Here is a 12,728-nt window from a genome sequence, read left to right as displayed (position 1 = left end):
TGTCCCACAGACATCGTAAAGGCTCTTCTCACAGGTTATGGTTCTGTGGTCCTCTCTGGGTCCAGCTTGGCAGACGGTGGACCCTTGCTGCAGCCACTGGAACCGGAACCCTTGTGCCCCGCGACTGTTGCTCTTGCCAAGGCTGGTTGGCTCTTCCTCCAAGAGATCTTCGAACTCCTAGAAGCCTCAGCTTCCAGAACTCTGCAACTCCTGCAACATGGAATTTCTGTTTTGTTGTGCTGCTGAGGCCTCTCTCTCCCTGTGCCTGCGGCCAGTGGGACACTTGTGGGGGCTCCTCCGACTCTGCATAGCTTTTTTTTCCCAGCTGAAGGCCTGCCCTGACTTTCTAACAAAGGTCTAGTCACTAGGACCTTGAAACCTACAATCTTCCTTGCAACAACTGACTGTGTTTGCCAAGGCTTGTTGGTGGTCCTGCTGGCCACTGACCCGCCTGCAATCTGGTGACCGACATGGGACAGCTTGTGGGTGACTCCAAGGATCTCCTTCATTCCCCCCAGGACTCCACAGTTGGACTTCTTCCTTCACTGTCCTACAGGATCTTCACCTCCAAAAGGGTGGGCATTGCCTACCTGCACCGCCTGGACATCTTCAAGTGGTCTGGACACTATCCCCTTCTTTTTTTAGGTTCTTCACGTCTGGAATCCACCTTTTGGTTCCACCGGTCTGGCCCGCAGGTCGCAACAGCAGCTGGACAACTGAGACTTCCACTGACTTCAACAAAGGTTTCTGATGCCACTTCACCCTATATCGCTGGGCTCCCTGGTGTAGATACTCTGGTCTTTCGGGTATCCCTGGTGGGGGCATTCCAACCTTCTATGTGCAAACTGGTTTCATCAGGGTCCACTGGGAAGGGTCCTGAATCCATAAATATCCAACTGCGATGGCCCTGTGTTAAACTATGGGACACCCGGCTTGATTGCAACTCCGCACCCAGGGGCTTCTTGGATTTCTAGTACTTGTCTCTAGTAATTTCCTACTCCACCAGCACTTACCTTGGTTGGGCACCTCCATTCTTACACCACTTTCTTAGTATATGGTTTGCTTCCCCCGCCCCCTTCATTCGCTCCATTGTATTTCTTTGCTTTTCCTGCTTGTTGCTAAGTGTATATTTTGTGTGATGTCTCCAAGTGGATAAATAGCAATGGTAGTCTGGTCTTAGTGTTCTAATATAGAATCCTTTATTTTTGCAACACCTGGTGTAGTTCTTTCTTGTGTGACAGTTACTGACTGACTATTGTGGTATTGCACGTGCTGTTCATTCCTCCTGGAAAAGCTTTAGCTGCTCAACACCAGATACCACTAGAGAGCTTTTGCTTTCTGGATTAGATGCCACTCATGTCCTCAAACTGGAATCCTTGTGAGTGTGACACCTGCTGTAGCCACTTTCCTTCCTGTAATGGGATTTTATCTTCCATCCCAACACTCTGGTTGCATTATGCCAAGCCAATGTTGTAGGAAGCTGGCTCTTTACATAGTGGACCAGAAAGAGTTCACACAGTGTGAAGAGTCCAAGCAAACCCCAAAGGAATTAGAGGCACAAATGACACCCCAAATACTCTCTTTTGTGATAGTGTGGGCAATTAGGCATATCAGAGGGTAGTGCTAAGCATGTAACACGCACACACAGGCAGTAAGGGAGTCAGGGAGTCACAAACTCAAAGAAATTGGACACCAGTTTCTGAAATACTTTAATATACTTTTATGTACATTTTGATACTAAGATCTTTGGAATCAGTTGAGTAATTTTCGAGTTCATTAATTCTTACAGTTTTCAAAAGTTGACAGTGCAATATTTGGGTGCGGTCATGTTGTCCTATGGGGGAAAACAAGTACTGCATTCGGACACTTCATAGCAATGTACGGGACTGTTCTCCAGTATGGGGCAGGGTCCAAAGCCACCCCAACAGGTCACCTTGGGAGGCTCTGGGGTGTCCAGGTACAGAGGTGTTTTACAGTGTTGGGTGTCCCATTCACTTCAATGGGAAACAGTCTGGTCAGGAAGTTGGTGCAAGCTGGGACTGGAGGGCTAGTCCAGAGGAGCCCACGGGGGGGTTTGATCCTTGTGGTCCTTAGGCACGCAGGAACACCAATGGTCCACTTCTCCTTGGGCTGCGGGGCTTGGGTGCAGTGGTGTTTTTTGGCATCTGGTCCGTTGCTGGTGTTACTCCCAGTTGGAGGGGGCCTGCGGAAAGAGGCAGCAGGTGGCGAATGGAAGTCCAGTCTGGCCAAACCCAGGGATGGGCTCCGCTCCATAGGGTCTCAGGACCCGTCAACTCCCTTGGACTTGGGCTGTGGGGCTCAGGTGCAGAGGTGCTTTGAGGTGTTGGTCGTGGTGGTTAGGGACTTACCCCTGGGTCTTGGTGACCCGATGAGGAGGAAAAACAGGTAGGGGTCACTCTCCTGAATGACCTTGTGGATCCTGACGTCCCTTGCCGGTGGGTCTGCTTTGGTGCTGTTGGAATCAGGATTGCTCCACTAACAAACGAGGGCGGCAGAACCCCAGGTATATGTGCAGGGACTCGCCAGATGAGGTCAGCGTCTCAAGACTTAAGTTAGGAGTCTGGGCTAGGCTCCAAACAGTCTTCTTCTGACTCGCTGATCCCTTAGAGGGCCCTATGGTCAACGGGCCAGAGTACCAGACATTACAAACCGTGCCTGCAGATGCAGGGAAGCAGCTCCTCTGCTCTAAGTGAGATTCTTCTGGTGATTGGGGAAGCTGCCAGTGCTTCCCCAGTCAGTATCCAGGTTTCTTGGCATCCGTATAGTGGCAGGATGTGTCTGTTTCCCGTCGAGGTTCAGATGCAGCAGGCAGACTGGCAGGGTCGGCGCCAAGTCAGTTCTGAGACTCTGTTCTCGGGTCATCAGTAAATGATTTTTTTTGTCCCCTCCTTGTGTTCAGCGGAGATTTGAAGTCCTGGAATCAAGAGGTCCCCTAACTACTCAATTTCGGGATGTTAAGTGGAGTGAGGGATAGTAGCAAATGGGGTACTTACCCCTGGGGTCACTACGCCCCCTAGATGACCACTTCCTTTGGGGAGTGGGGATCACCCTGTCCCGGAATTCCTACTTCCATCACACACAAGATGGCAGAATTCCTTTAGTTACGTTCACTTCAGGTGGAGGTGGACCTGGAGGTGTGTCCAGCCTGCAAGTGCAACATGCCTCTTCATAGCTAATTTTCCCAGTGCCAAATAGCCATGGTCAGGGGGGGTTTGCATCCTCTCATCTCTGAGGGAAGCCAGATCTGCTTACCAGAGGCGATGGGCTCTTTGAAGCTCGCCTGCCTTGGAATGCAGATTTGCAGAAAATCCTGTTGGGAGGGGTCTGTTACACCCCTGCCATAGCGTGCTTTGGTCCTGACCCACTGAGAGCAAAGACTTTCACCCTTGGGAGTGAGAAACAAGTCTGTTGTTGGCAGACTGCTGGAAACCAGTCATTCAGCACACCAGCAGCTGATATGTTTCATCGGGCACCTCCAAAGTGCCCTGTGGGTGCATGTATTAATAAATGCATTACTGGAAACTGTGAGGGGTTGCTAATATGAGATGTGTGATACCAAACACCCTTAGTGTCAGTGAAGCCATCAGTTAGCTGGGGAACTCGTTTTGACTAGTGTCCTGTTCACTTACTTTTTCTAAGAATCGACCAAGACATTGCAGGAGCTTATCTGCTCATGCCGATATGTGTGCTCACCTGTAATATAAGGCACCTTGCCTTAGGATTGTAAGGTCTGCTGCAGGGGTGACTTATAAATATTACATGCAGTGTTAAAGGACATGGCACACAAGTGTGTTGGGTTTTCACTTTTTGGAGCACCTTGTAGGAAAGTGTGCTCATTTTGGCATGATTAACCCCACTTTTTGCCTGCTGTCAGTATGTTTCGACTGTGTTCACTGGGATCCTGCTAACCAGGGCCCCAGTGACTGTGCTCTCTCCCTACAGACAGGTTTCTATCCTCCTGCTACTTGAACATCTCAAGCCCAGGAAGGCAGAATAAAGGATTTCCTTTGGGAGAGGGAGGCATAAACTGCTTTGCACCAGTCCAGGGACCCCCAGTCCCTGCTGTGGCGCAAAACTGGACAATGGAAAGGGGTGTCCATCACCACCCTAGGGGTTGTGCCCAGAGCTCCCCCAGGTGGCCACTTGATTCTGGCATCTTGAGTCCAAGGTGGGCAGAGGCCTCTGGGAGTATCAGAGTAGCCAGGTGAGGTCACAGCCCCCTCCTGATAGGTGGTCGCACTTCTAGGTGACCAGTTCCCCTTTCAGGGCTATTTAGGGTCTCCCTCTTGGGTGATGCCTCAGATTCGATGTGCAAGATTCCAGCAGGGCTTTTCTGCAATGTTTACTTTGACTTCTGGAACTGAAACTGGACTTCACAGGAACCTACAATCTGCAACTCCAGCAAAGACCTCACTCTGCAACATTTTCTCCCGCTCCTTCCGGCAACTGAAACATTTCCCCAGCTCTGCAATCTCCGAGGTCGGCAAGTGTTCAGTTTGCACCAAGAAGCAGGAAGTAATCTCCCTTGGAGTGAAGGAGTCACTCCCCTGCATCCGCAGGCACCAACTGCATTAACGACCGGACCGCATGGATCCTCTCTCCTGCAATTCTGCGGGAACCTCACTAATAGGTGATACCTGGACCTAGTATAAGGTGACAACAGCATAAGGTGCTCACCACACAGCAGACCAGCTTCCTACACACTGTCACACAGTCTGTAGTGGTTTGGCGCTAGGTCCCTTAGAGTGGCATGAGTTATGCTGCAGCTCTTAGGGATCCTCTTTAGTACCTATTCCCTAGGTACCAGAGGTACCACTATCTAAAAACATACAAAGGTTCTAAAGGCCTGGTCACTTGGGGATCAAATGACCAGTGGTCTTGTTTTTGGGGAGGAAACACCAGCACTGGGGACCCAGTTGCAGGCACCCGGTGCACTTCAGTCAAAGTTGCATCAAAAAAACTGGCAAAAAGTGTGTTGAGGAGGCTTATGCAACCAGAAACAAGTTTCCCACAAGTGTGGCCGGCAGTAAAATGAAGTGTTATTCCCACATACAAAAGATTCTGCAGCTGTTACCCTTGTATTGCCCATTTGTTTGGGTGCAAATGAGGTGTGGCCATTGGCGGCATACCACCACTCATTAAGGAGCACTGTCTGTGAAGCTCTGTAGTATGATGCAATGCCCTCTTCCTGAGTAGATTTAAAGCATTTATGTAGGGCAATCCTGAGTATCCCAGGTCTCCAGCAAAAACACCTTAGAATAGAATTTGTCATGAGAAAGAAAGTATGTGCGATTTGGCAAAGGAGGAATAGGAGGGTGATTTATCTTTCAAAATTGCTAAACGCCATAGGAGAGGCAGTGGGAGAGTTGCTCATAACCGTACTTAATTCTGTAATTTAGTAATGTAGCTAAATATTAATTTCCCTGGCCCTTCTAATGGCATGTGTATACACCCCCGAATATCGAAAGCCTTCCATAATCACCAACAGGTCAGGAGCCCAGGCCAATACATCTGGGACGACACCCATTAGAAACCTGGAGGATTTGGATCTATTTATAAGGAGTCCTGTGAATCAGTCAAGATCTAGACAATCTGCAGAATCTTTGGTCCTACCACTCCAAATCAGTAAAGAGCACCAGAATACCATCTCCATAAAGAGCCACTCTGTTCTCTGTCCCTTGTGCCCAACCAAAACCCTGGTCTGGGCATCAACCCTAATCCTGTCTGCTAATGGCTCAATCATAGTAGCAAAGAGCAACTAAGACAAAGGACTGCACTGACTCATGCTTCTCTTAATATGAAACCTTTTTAGGAGTGGCCTTTCCAGTTCCAATTTGAGCCAGAGATACATGAAGAATAATTTCACATATTTGCCGAATTTTGGGCCAAAATTGAGTCTATCCAGCAGGAGAAACACCGTCCCATTCCTTCAAATCATATGCCTTCTCGAAATTGTCTAGGAGAAGGGCAACTGAGCTGAGACTATGAAGGGCCAGAGCATTGCAGACTCGTATGAAGTTCTAAGTTATGCCTAGTGGCATTTTCATCATGAAGCTGGATTGGTCCTCCCTAACCAGGGAACTGATTACCGTGGATAGTTGTTTTGACAGGGCTTTTGCTATAATTTTGACTTTTACGTTCAGCAAGGAAATCTGCAGTATGATGCACAGCAGTCTGGAGGGCGCCCTGGCTTGTGTATTATTACTGTTTCTACTGTACGTGAGTCAAGGGGGAGTCTCCCTCTCTACATGGCCTCCGCCAACACCCTCAACAGTGAATCGGCAATTCTTGGCATTAAGAGTATTCTGCCAGGAATCTGTGATCCCCTGGGTCTTCTCAGCGCTCAGTTGGTGTTAAATTGCAGTGAGCCCCTCCTGTTTAGGACTCACTCCAACTGTTCTCTATCACCACATGCCATTGCCCTGTGCAGGAGGTCATTTACAAATTGTGTTGAGACAACCAGCTCAGGTGATCTATCCGTCTAGTACAGGGACAATAATTCTGTGACAATATTGAGCGACCCAAACCCTCCTTTTAATCTCTCGATCCTCTCCACCTGCAACATAGGCTATTAGGTCATGTGCATCAGAGACATGTTAATGTGTAAAGGTCTGATATTTTATAGATCCTTTTGAGGGTCATGTAGGTTTTGTGAAAGTTATTACATTGTGTATAGTTGAACCTCATGTTTTTGGTCACCTTGAAGGTGTGTTGAGGTGCCACCTTCCATTCAACGTTGTTTAATTCCCTCTGCAGGGTATCCTCCCGTCCCAGGCCTGCAGATTGTTTTGTCGTCAAGAGAAGAGCTTCATCTATCCAAGCTATCGGTCTACAGCTATGGCCTATATTAAAGAGACGATGTGTCTAAGGCTCCTTAGTTTGCGCCCCCCCCCATTTCTCATATATGGTTCAGGATATTGCAGTAACAGGAAGTTTATATTAATCTCCGAGTCTCCAGTGTTTTCTGGTCCCCTATTTCAAAGCAGTGTGATTATCCCAACCAAAGTCCCTGCTGTGAATAGGTTCTGATCCTCAACTATTCTTGACCTGCTTGTTTCTTGTAGGTTAATCCATCTTCTGTCTTTGTTACCCATTGTAACGATGCTGCAAGGTCATACCCCAAAATATGGCCTGCCCAGCCTTCCATCCGTTAACGGTAACTGTAGTTTGTGAAGAGCCTACCTGTGTCTGCTGTTCCTCCCATATCTCGCTTTAAAAGAAGGTCAAGCCCTTTCAAGTAGCTTTGGGGCTACCCATACTAGGAAGGTGATAAAAAAAAATATTAGAGGAGCCTAGACAAAATGACCTCTTAGCTAGGTCGATTCTGACTATCCCTTACAACCTAAAGACTTCCAAAATTCACTGCACACCCAAAGGAATTGCAGTGCTGAGCGAATATTGCCGTGTCTCAAGTGTTCCTCAGCATGATAGAATTCCTCCTCAATGTATTGGAGTATGTTTTGTCCAAAAGCAACATTATATTATGCTAGTTGCTGGGGATCGACGACTCCTGCAGATAGTGGAAAGCCCACAAAAGCTGCTAAATTTCTCAGTATGCCCTAAACCAATCCTCCCATCTCATAGAAAAAAAGCATTTCATCTGTACACAGGCAAATAGTGTGTGTTTTGTCTGCCATGGATATGCCTTTCATCTCTGTCCCTTCTAACATTCCAAGCAAAGGGCTCCATAGCCAGTGCAAAGAGAACAGGCAATAGTGGATAGCCTTGCTTGTGCTTTTGAAAAATTCTGTATGTGCTGTATAGTGTCATTCCCATCTTAACTCTTGTACTTGGTTCCGCATTCGATAGAGCGATCCAGTTTGCCCATCCTTGTCCCATCCATTCTTGTACAGTTAGGAGATCTCTCCAGTTCACTTTGTCAGGTATGTTTTAAAGGTCTGTTGATACTACTAAAGCACTGTGGTAGAGTTTCTCTGGAACCTTGTTTGAGACCCTGAAGTATTTCATTTAGGAATAAAGCTGTTCTGGTCACCATGTACTGGTAATAAAATATGTGTGCGTAGTCTTGTCAATAATGGTTTATTAAGCATTTTATGGTCTAGATCTAGGACAGGGACAAGGGCCTTTGACAGACCACGTCTAAACAGTCTTGCCTCATTTTTAGTAATAAAACTATTAGAGACTGGTTGTGGTTCTGTATACTTGTGGCTGGCAGCTCACCTTGTTCTCTCGCCACTGCATACATTCTGACAAGTTACAGTGCTAGGTTAGTGTAGGTGAGGTAGAATTCATCTTTTCAGCCCATGTGTGCATGGAGGTTTTCCCCTTTGTGATTTCCTGCAGGGCTTTCTTTATCTCCCTCTCGACCACCACAGCATTCAATGTCTCTAGAGCTTGTTCTGGGATCATCCTCATTGGTGACCTCTGTAGATGAATGCAAATATGTCCTCTCCCATGTCTGGCCTTGCCCAAAACATGTTAGAATAATATTCTGGAAACACTTGTGTGTATGCTGCCTAAAGCTGGTTTGTGACCTGTAGCACCAGTGAAGTCCTCAATTCCATTTTAATTAGCCATTCTAGGAGTGTACCTGACCTTTCTCTCTCGCTATGAATCCTGGCTATAAACTCTCATCTAATCTTTCAACCATTGTAGTGTAGTTCTCCCTCTCCCTGCCCTAGGTGTAGGCTCATTTGTGGGGTCTTTCCACTTCCTGCTCTAGTCTAGGCAAGCAACTGGTTTAACATAGCCATTTACTTCCTGTTATGTTTCCGGACTCTGACCACTACCCCAATCTAATGTCCTCCCACTACATTTTAAGTGTCTCCCATTTGGTTAGTACAGAGTGTGTTTCACTCATGCATTCTTTCCCTAGACATACAAACTCGATCATGAAGCCAGTCTTTAAAGGTTATAGGTCTACTTGGTCACATTGATGGCCGCTTATCTCTGAAGAGTCAGTCAAGGCGGTCAACGTTACCAGCACATTGGAGTGAAGTAGACCAACTAAGATAGAGGTTGGCGAATCAAGGAGGATTTTTAGAAATAAGTTTCCTAGGTTAACTGTGGAGTGAGTGGTAATCAGATATAAACTGATTTTGAAGCAAGGTAATGTCATTAAAGTTAGTTCTTAATATTGCAGGTGAAGTGTATAGCTTGTTCTTGGGAATGTAATCGTGAAATGGTACTGTGTTGGTAAAATATACTGTTGGTAAAGCACTGGTTTAAAAAAAAAATTATTGTACTTAATTTCTTAAAGGAGGCTGAAAGCGCTCTTTTTAATGTGGTACATGAGATTTATTTAATATTGTGTATTTCTTATTTTCAAGCACTACGTGATTTGTTTGACTCCATGGATAAAACCTCAACTAGTATACCACCAATCATTCTCCTGCAGTTCTTGCACATGGCTTTTCCACAGTTTGCAGAGAAGGGAGAACAAGGACAGTACCTCCAACAGGTAAAGCCCATTCTCCAGTTCAACAACTCTTGCACTAAAAAGGATCCATTTTTCGTTCACATTTGTTCCATATGCCAGAACGTGCATTGATTGTTCATGGAGCTTTTAGCACGTTAGGTTTTCAGTACTGTTTTTAGTAAATAGAGCAAAAGAAATGTAATTTTGGTTGTTAATTCCTCACAGACTACCATCTTGACAGGTGTTAGGTAGCACAAAACAAGGTCTTAACAGGCATAAGTGAAGGTTTGCATTTGATCATGCTTGTTATTGTACTTTAAGCCAAACACCAGGATGGTGTAAATTTGTGTGATATTCTAGCGTTGCTGGTGTGTCGCCATGTATGTATAAAGTGACCAGAGTCCCACTGTGTGTGTGCACTTTGGCTGTGTTTTTTTTTTTCTTGATGTACCAGATGGCGGCATATTTTTAGCCATCTGTTTGCTCAATCCTTCTGCAATTGTTACCGCCTTTGCAGTCTCACCAGTGCAGCACTCAGTTACCTGGCTGTATGGTGATTTACATGTATGCTGATGACCTTTCACATAACCCATTTTGTGTGCTTTTAAATTATTGTATTCTTGTCATGTTTTGACCAAGATAAGACTGATTTTCTAAAACTTGCAAAGTAGTTGTACTGAGAGTGTTTTTTTTAATCTGCTTTGTTTACAGGATGCCAATGAGTGTTGGGTGCAAATGATGAGAGTATTACAGCAAAAACTTGAAGCAATAGAAGGTGACACTGAAATGGAGGTAATGCTTACCTGTATGTGTCTGCCAGGATGTCACAATATTAGAAAATGAAACTTGTATCTTAGACATTGCATTCCATTATTTATTGCAAGGGATAATGATTTAAAGTGAAGTATGTAAAATATCAGAAACTTTACCTGGAAACAGGTTCATAGCATGAATAGTGTCAGATGCCACTCTTCTCCTCTTTCCATTTTTTATGGTTCTTGAATTAGGCTCCATGTAAGCTTTATAAGTTTGGTTTACTTTTTTCTTCACACTAAATATGCTAAGTATTCAGAAAGGCTCAGTTTGCAAGCTCAGAGTCTGATTTTTATTTTCAGCTTACTGAAATTATGATCCGAAGTAAGATTTGGCTAGTGCAAGTAACCATGCAAATCAGTAGTATCATGGTTAACACAGACTAATATTGAGTGGTGTGTTATTTACTCTGGGAAGAATGCTGGTGGTTTATTTAAAAATGGACTGTATTTTTTAGATCAAACTAAAGCCCTCATTTTGACGAGACTCATGGCATGTCCAGTTAATCATTGTAAATGCTTTACTGCATCTTCACTCCATGTGAAAGCCATCACATTGAGCAATGCATCCTTTAGCATTTTTCTGATCTCACAATTTTCTGATAATGTAGACCGATGGCCCTGAGGTCAAGAATCTGTTCATCATATTTACTCGGCTAGTGTTTTTCAATTGCACAAAGTAAACTGAACAACTCAAGGTTTAGGCTGGGTGAACGGAGAATTCCAGCATGGTTCGTATTTCATGGTGTATAATATAGAGTCCGCTATTGGTCCTCAAGCATCTTGTTTCTGGAACTACCTTAATTGAGGTGTTGTCTGTTTGAATTTCTTCAGTAACAAAGTCTTTCCTCCGAGTCTCCCACGTATGCCTCTCCCTGTTGTTGTTTTTTGACAAAATCTCATGACCTGCATTCTTGATCATGAATTCCTTACGTGGACCTTCATCCCACCACATAACTTTCATTTTTTTTATTTTTTTTATTTAGGCTGTTTTATGTTGCTGTTTCAGCTTAGGGTGAAGTCGACAGCCGCACCACCTAGTACCTTATTTAATGATATTCGGGTTCCCAAAAACATGTCCTTGTCCTGCTAGCAACTGCTGTCACCCCTTTTACTCATTAGGCGATATCAGGACTGAGACATGTGATGGCCCTTTGAATGACAATTTTTCTACTGCCCTTTTCTTCTTTACTTTTTTCGTAATACGTGTCCATTGCTATTCTGCTTGCGCGCACACTTTTTTTCAGCCTTTAAAATATCCAATCTCTGTTTGCACAGAATATAAGGATTCTCTTGAAATTCACTGTGCAAACGTGCAGCTCCTGGCGCTCTTTCCCCTTAATTTGCCTTGTGAGAAAGACCTAGATGGCAACATAGTAGTACATATCTAGTTGGTCCACAACGTCTGAGCTCTGGTTCGCATTCTTCTCCAGAGCTAAATAATTTCCCGATTTGGGTGATGGTCCTGTAGTATACACTTCATTAATGGGCATCTGTCTTATGTGGCTTTTGCCAAGTTGCAAGATACTTGATACCTAAAGACCTCAGCCTGCACATCAAAAAAAATAAACTGTGTTGGCTTTCTTTGGCTGTCCTTATTAGTAAAAATACACTTCACAATTGAAAGCATGTTATGAATCCTCCCCCTGTCCTTGCCTACTTCTTTCCTGCTTCACTCACAACAATACTAGGTATGGCCTCCCTCCCCAGTCCATACTGTGCATGTAAATGTAACTTACTGCTTTTGGTACTAGAGTATTTCTGTTCCCTGCTTGTAAACTAAAAATGTATTACAGGTAAAAATTATAATTATTATACTTATTGAACTGCTTTCTAACCTGTGAATACTATTCAGGAGTACATCTGTATTTGGGGACTTTATAAAAATTGTATTAAATCACAAAGTTACATGACAACTGTTAACACGAGTGTGTATATAAGGTGCAGAATTGATTTGTTTGTGTTTACGAAATGTTATTTTGAAACAGATTATGCAGTTCATAGAAATGTGTTTATGCCAAAAAAACTAGATGTGTGTTAGAAATGTGATTGGTGCTTATGAGAGCATTAATGGAAAGACAAGGTAGCACCTTGACATTTCGTATATGCTCCGGCATAAAAAGTGATAGGTGGGGTCTTGACAGCCGAACTTTCTATTAGTTGGCGAATACCGAGGAAGGAGGAAGCTTAGACGCACATTAATACTTCCTCTTGTTAAGCAATGTGAAGCTGTTTTTTCTTTATTTTTATTTCTAGACTGACAAGGACTCTGCAGAGTCACCTGCTTCGTCAGGAGCAGCTGCATCCAAAAAGAAGAGCTTCATTGATCAGTTTTTCAGTGTTGAATTTGAAACCACGTATCCTTTTTCTTAGTCTCTGGCAGTATATGAATAAATCTGTAGCATCATTGATGCAGTGTCAAAATCTTCTGCCTTCTATTCTCCTCAGTGCAGTGTACATCCCAGTGAACGGACAAAAGCACTCTTCAGAGAATAGAAAAGCTGTGCTGTACTGTT

At 44.6% G+C, this 12,728-nt stretch overlaps 1 protein-coding gene across 1 annotated transcript in view; it reads left to right on the top strand.

The window, feature by feature from the left end:
* The window catches only part of USP14 (ubiquitin specific peptidase 14), a 372,282-nt gene that overhangs the window by 85,139 nt on the left and 274,415 nt on the right, over window positions 1-12,728 (top strand). Inside the window, exons 7-9 of the mRNA XM_069219990.1 lie at window positions 9,312-9,442; window positions 10,112-10,192; window positions 12,469-12,569. Coding sequence (XP_069076091.1) covers window positions 9,312-9,442; window positions 10,112-10,192; window positions 12,469-12,569 — 313 coding nt within the window. The remainder of the gene's footprint in view (window positions 1-9,311; window positions 9,443-10,111; window positions 10,193-12,468; window positions 12,570-12,728) is intronic.

The sequence above is a fragment of the Pleurodeles waltl genome, chromosome 2_2 (genome assembly GCF_031143425.1).
Source record: "Pleurodeles waltl isolate 20211129_DDA chromosome 2_2, aPleWal1.hap1.20221129, whole genome shotgun sequence".
NCBI classification, from domain to species: Eukaryota; Metazoa; Chordata; class Amphibia; order Caudata; family Salamandridae; genus Pleurodeles; species Pleurodeles waltl.
Note: the sequence above shows the minus strand (reverse complement) of the source record. Positions and strands in the feature narration are given on the sequence as shown.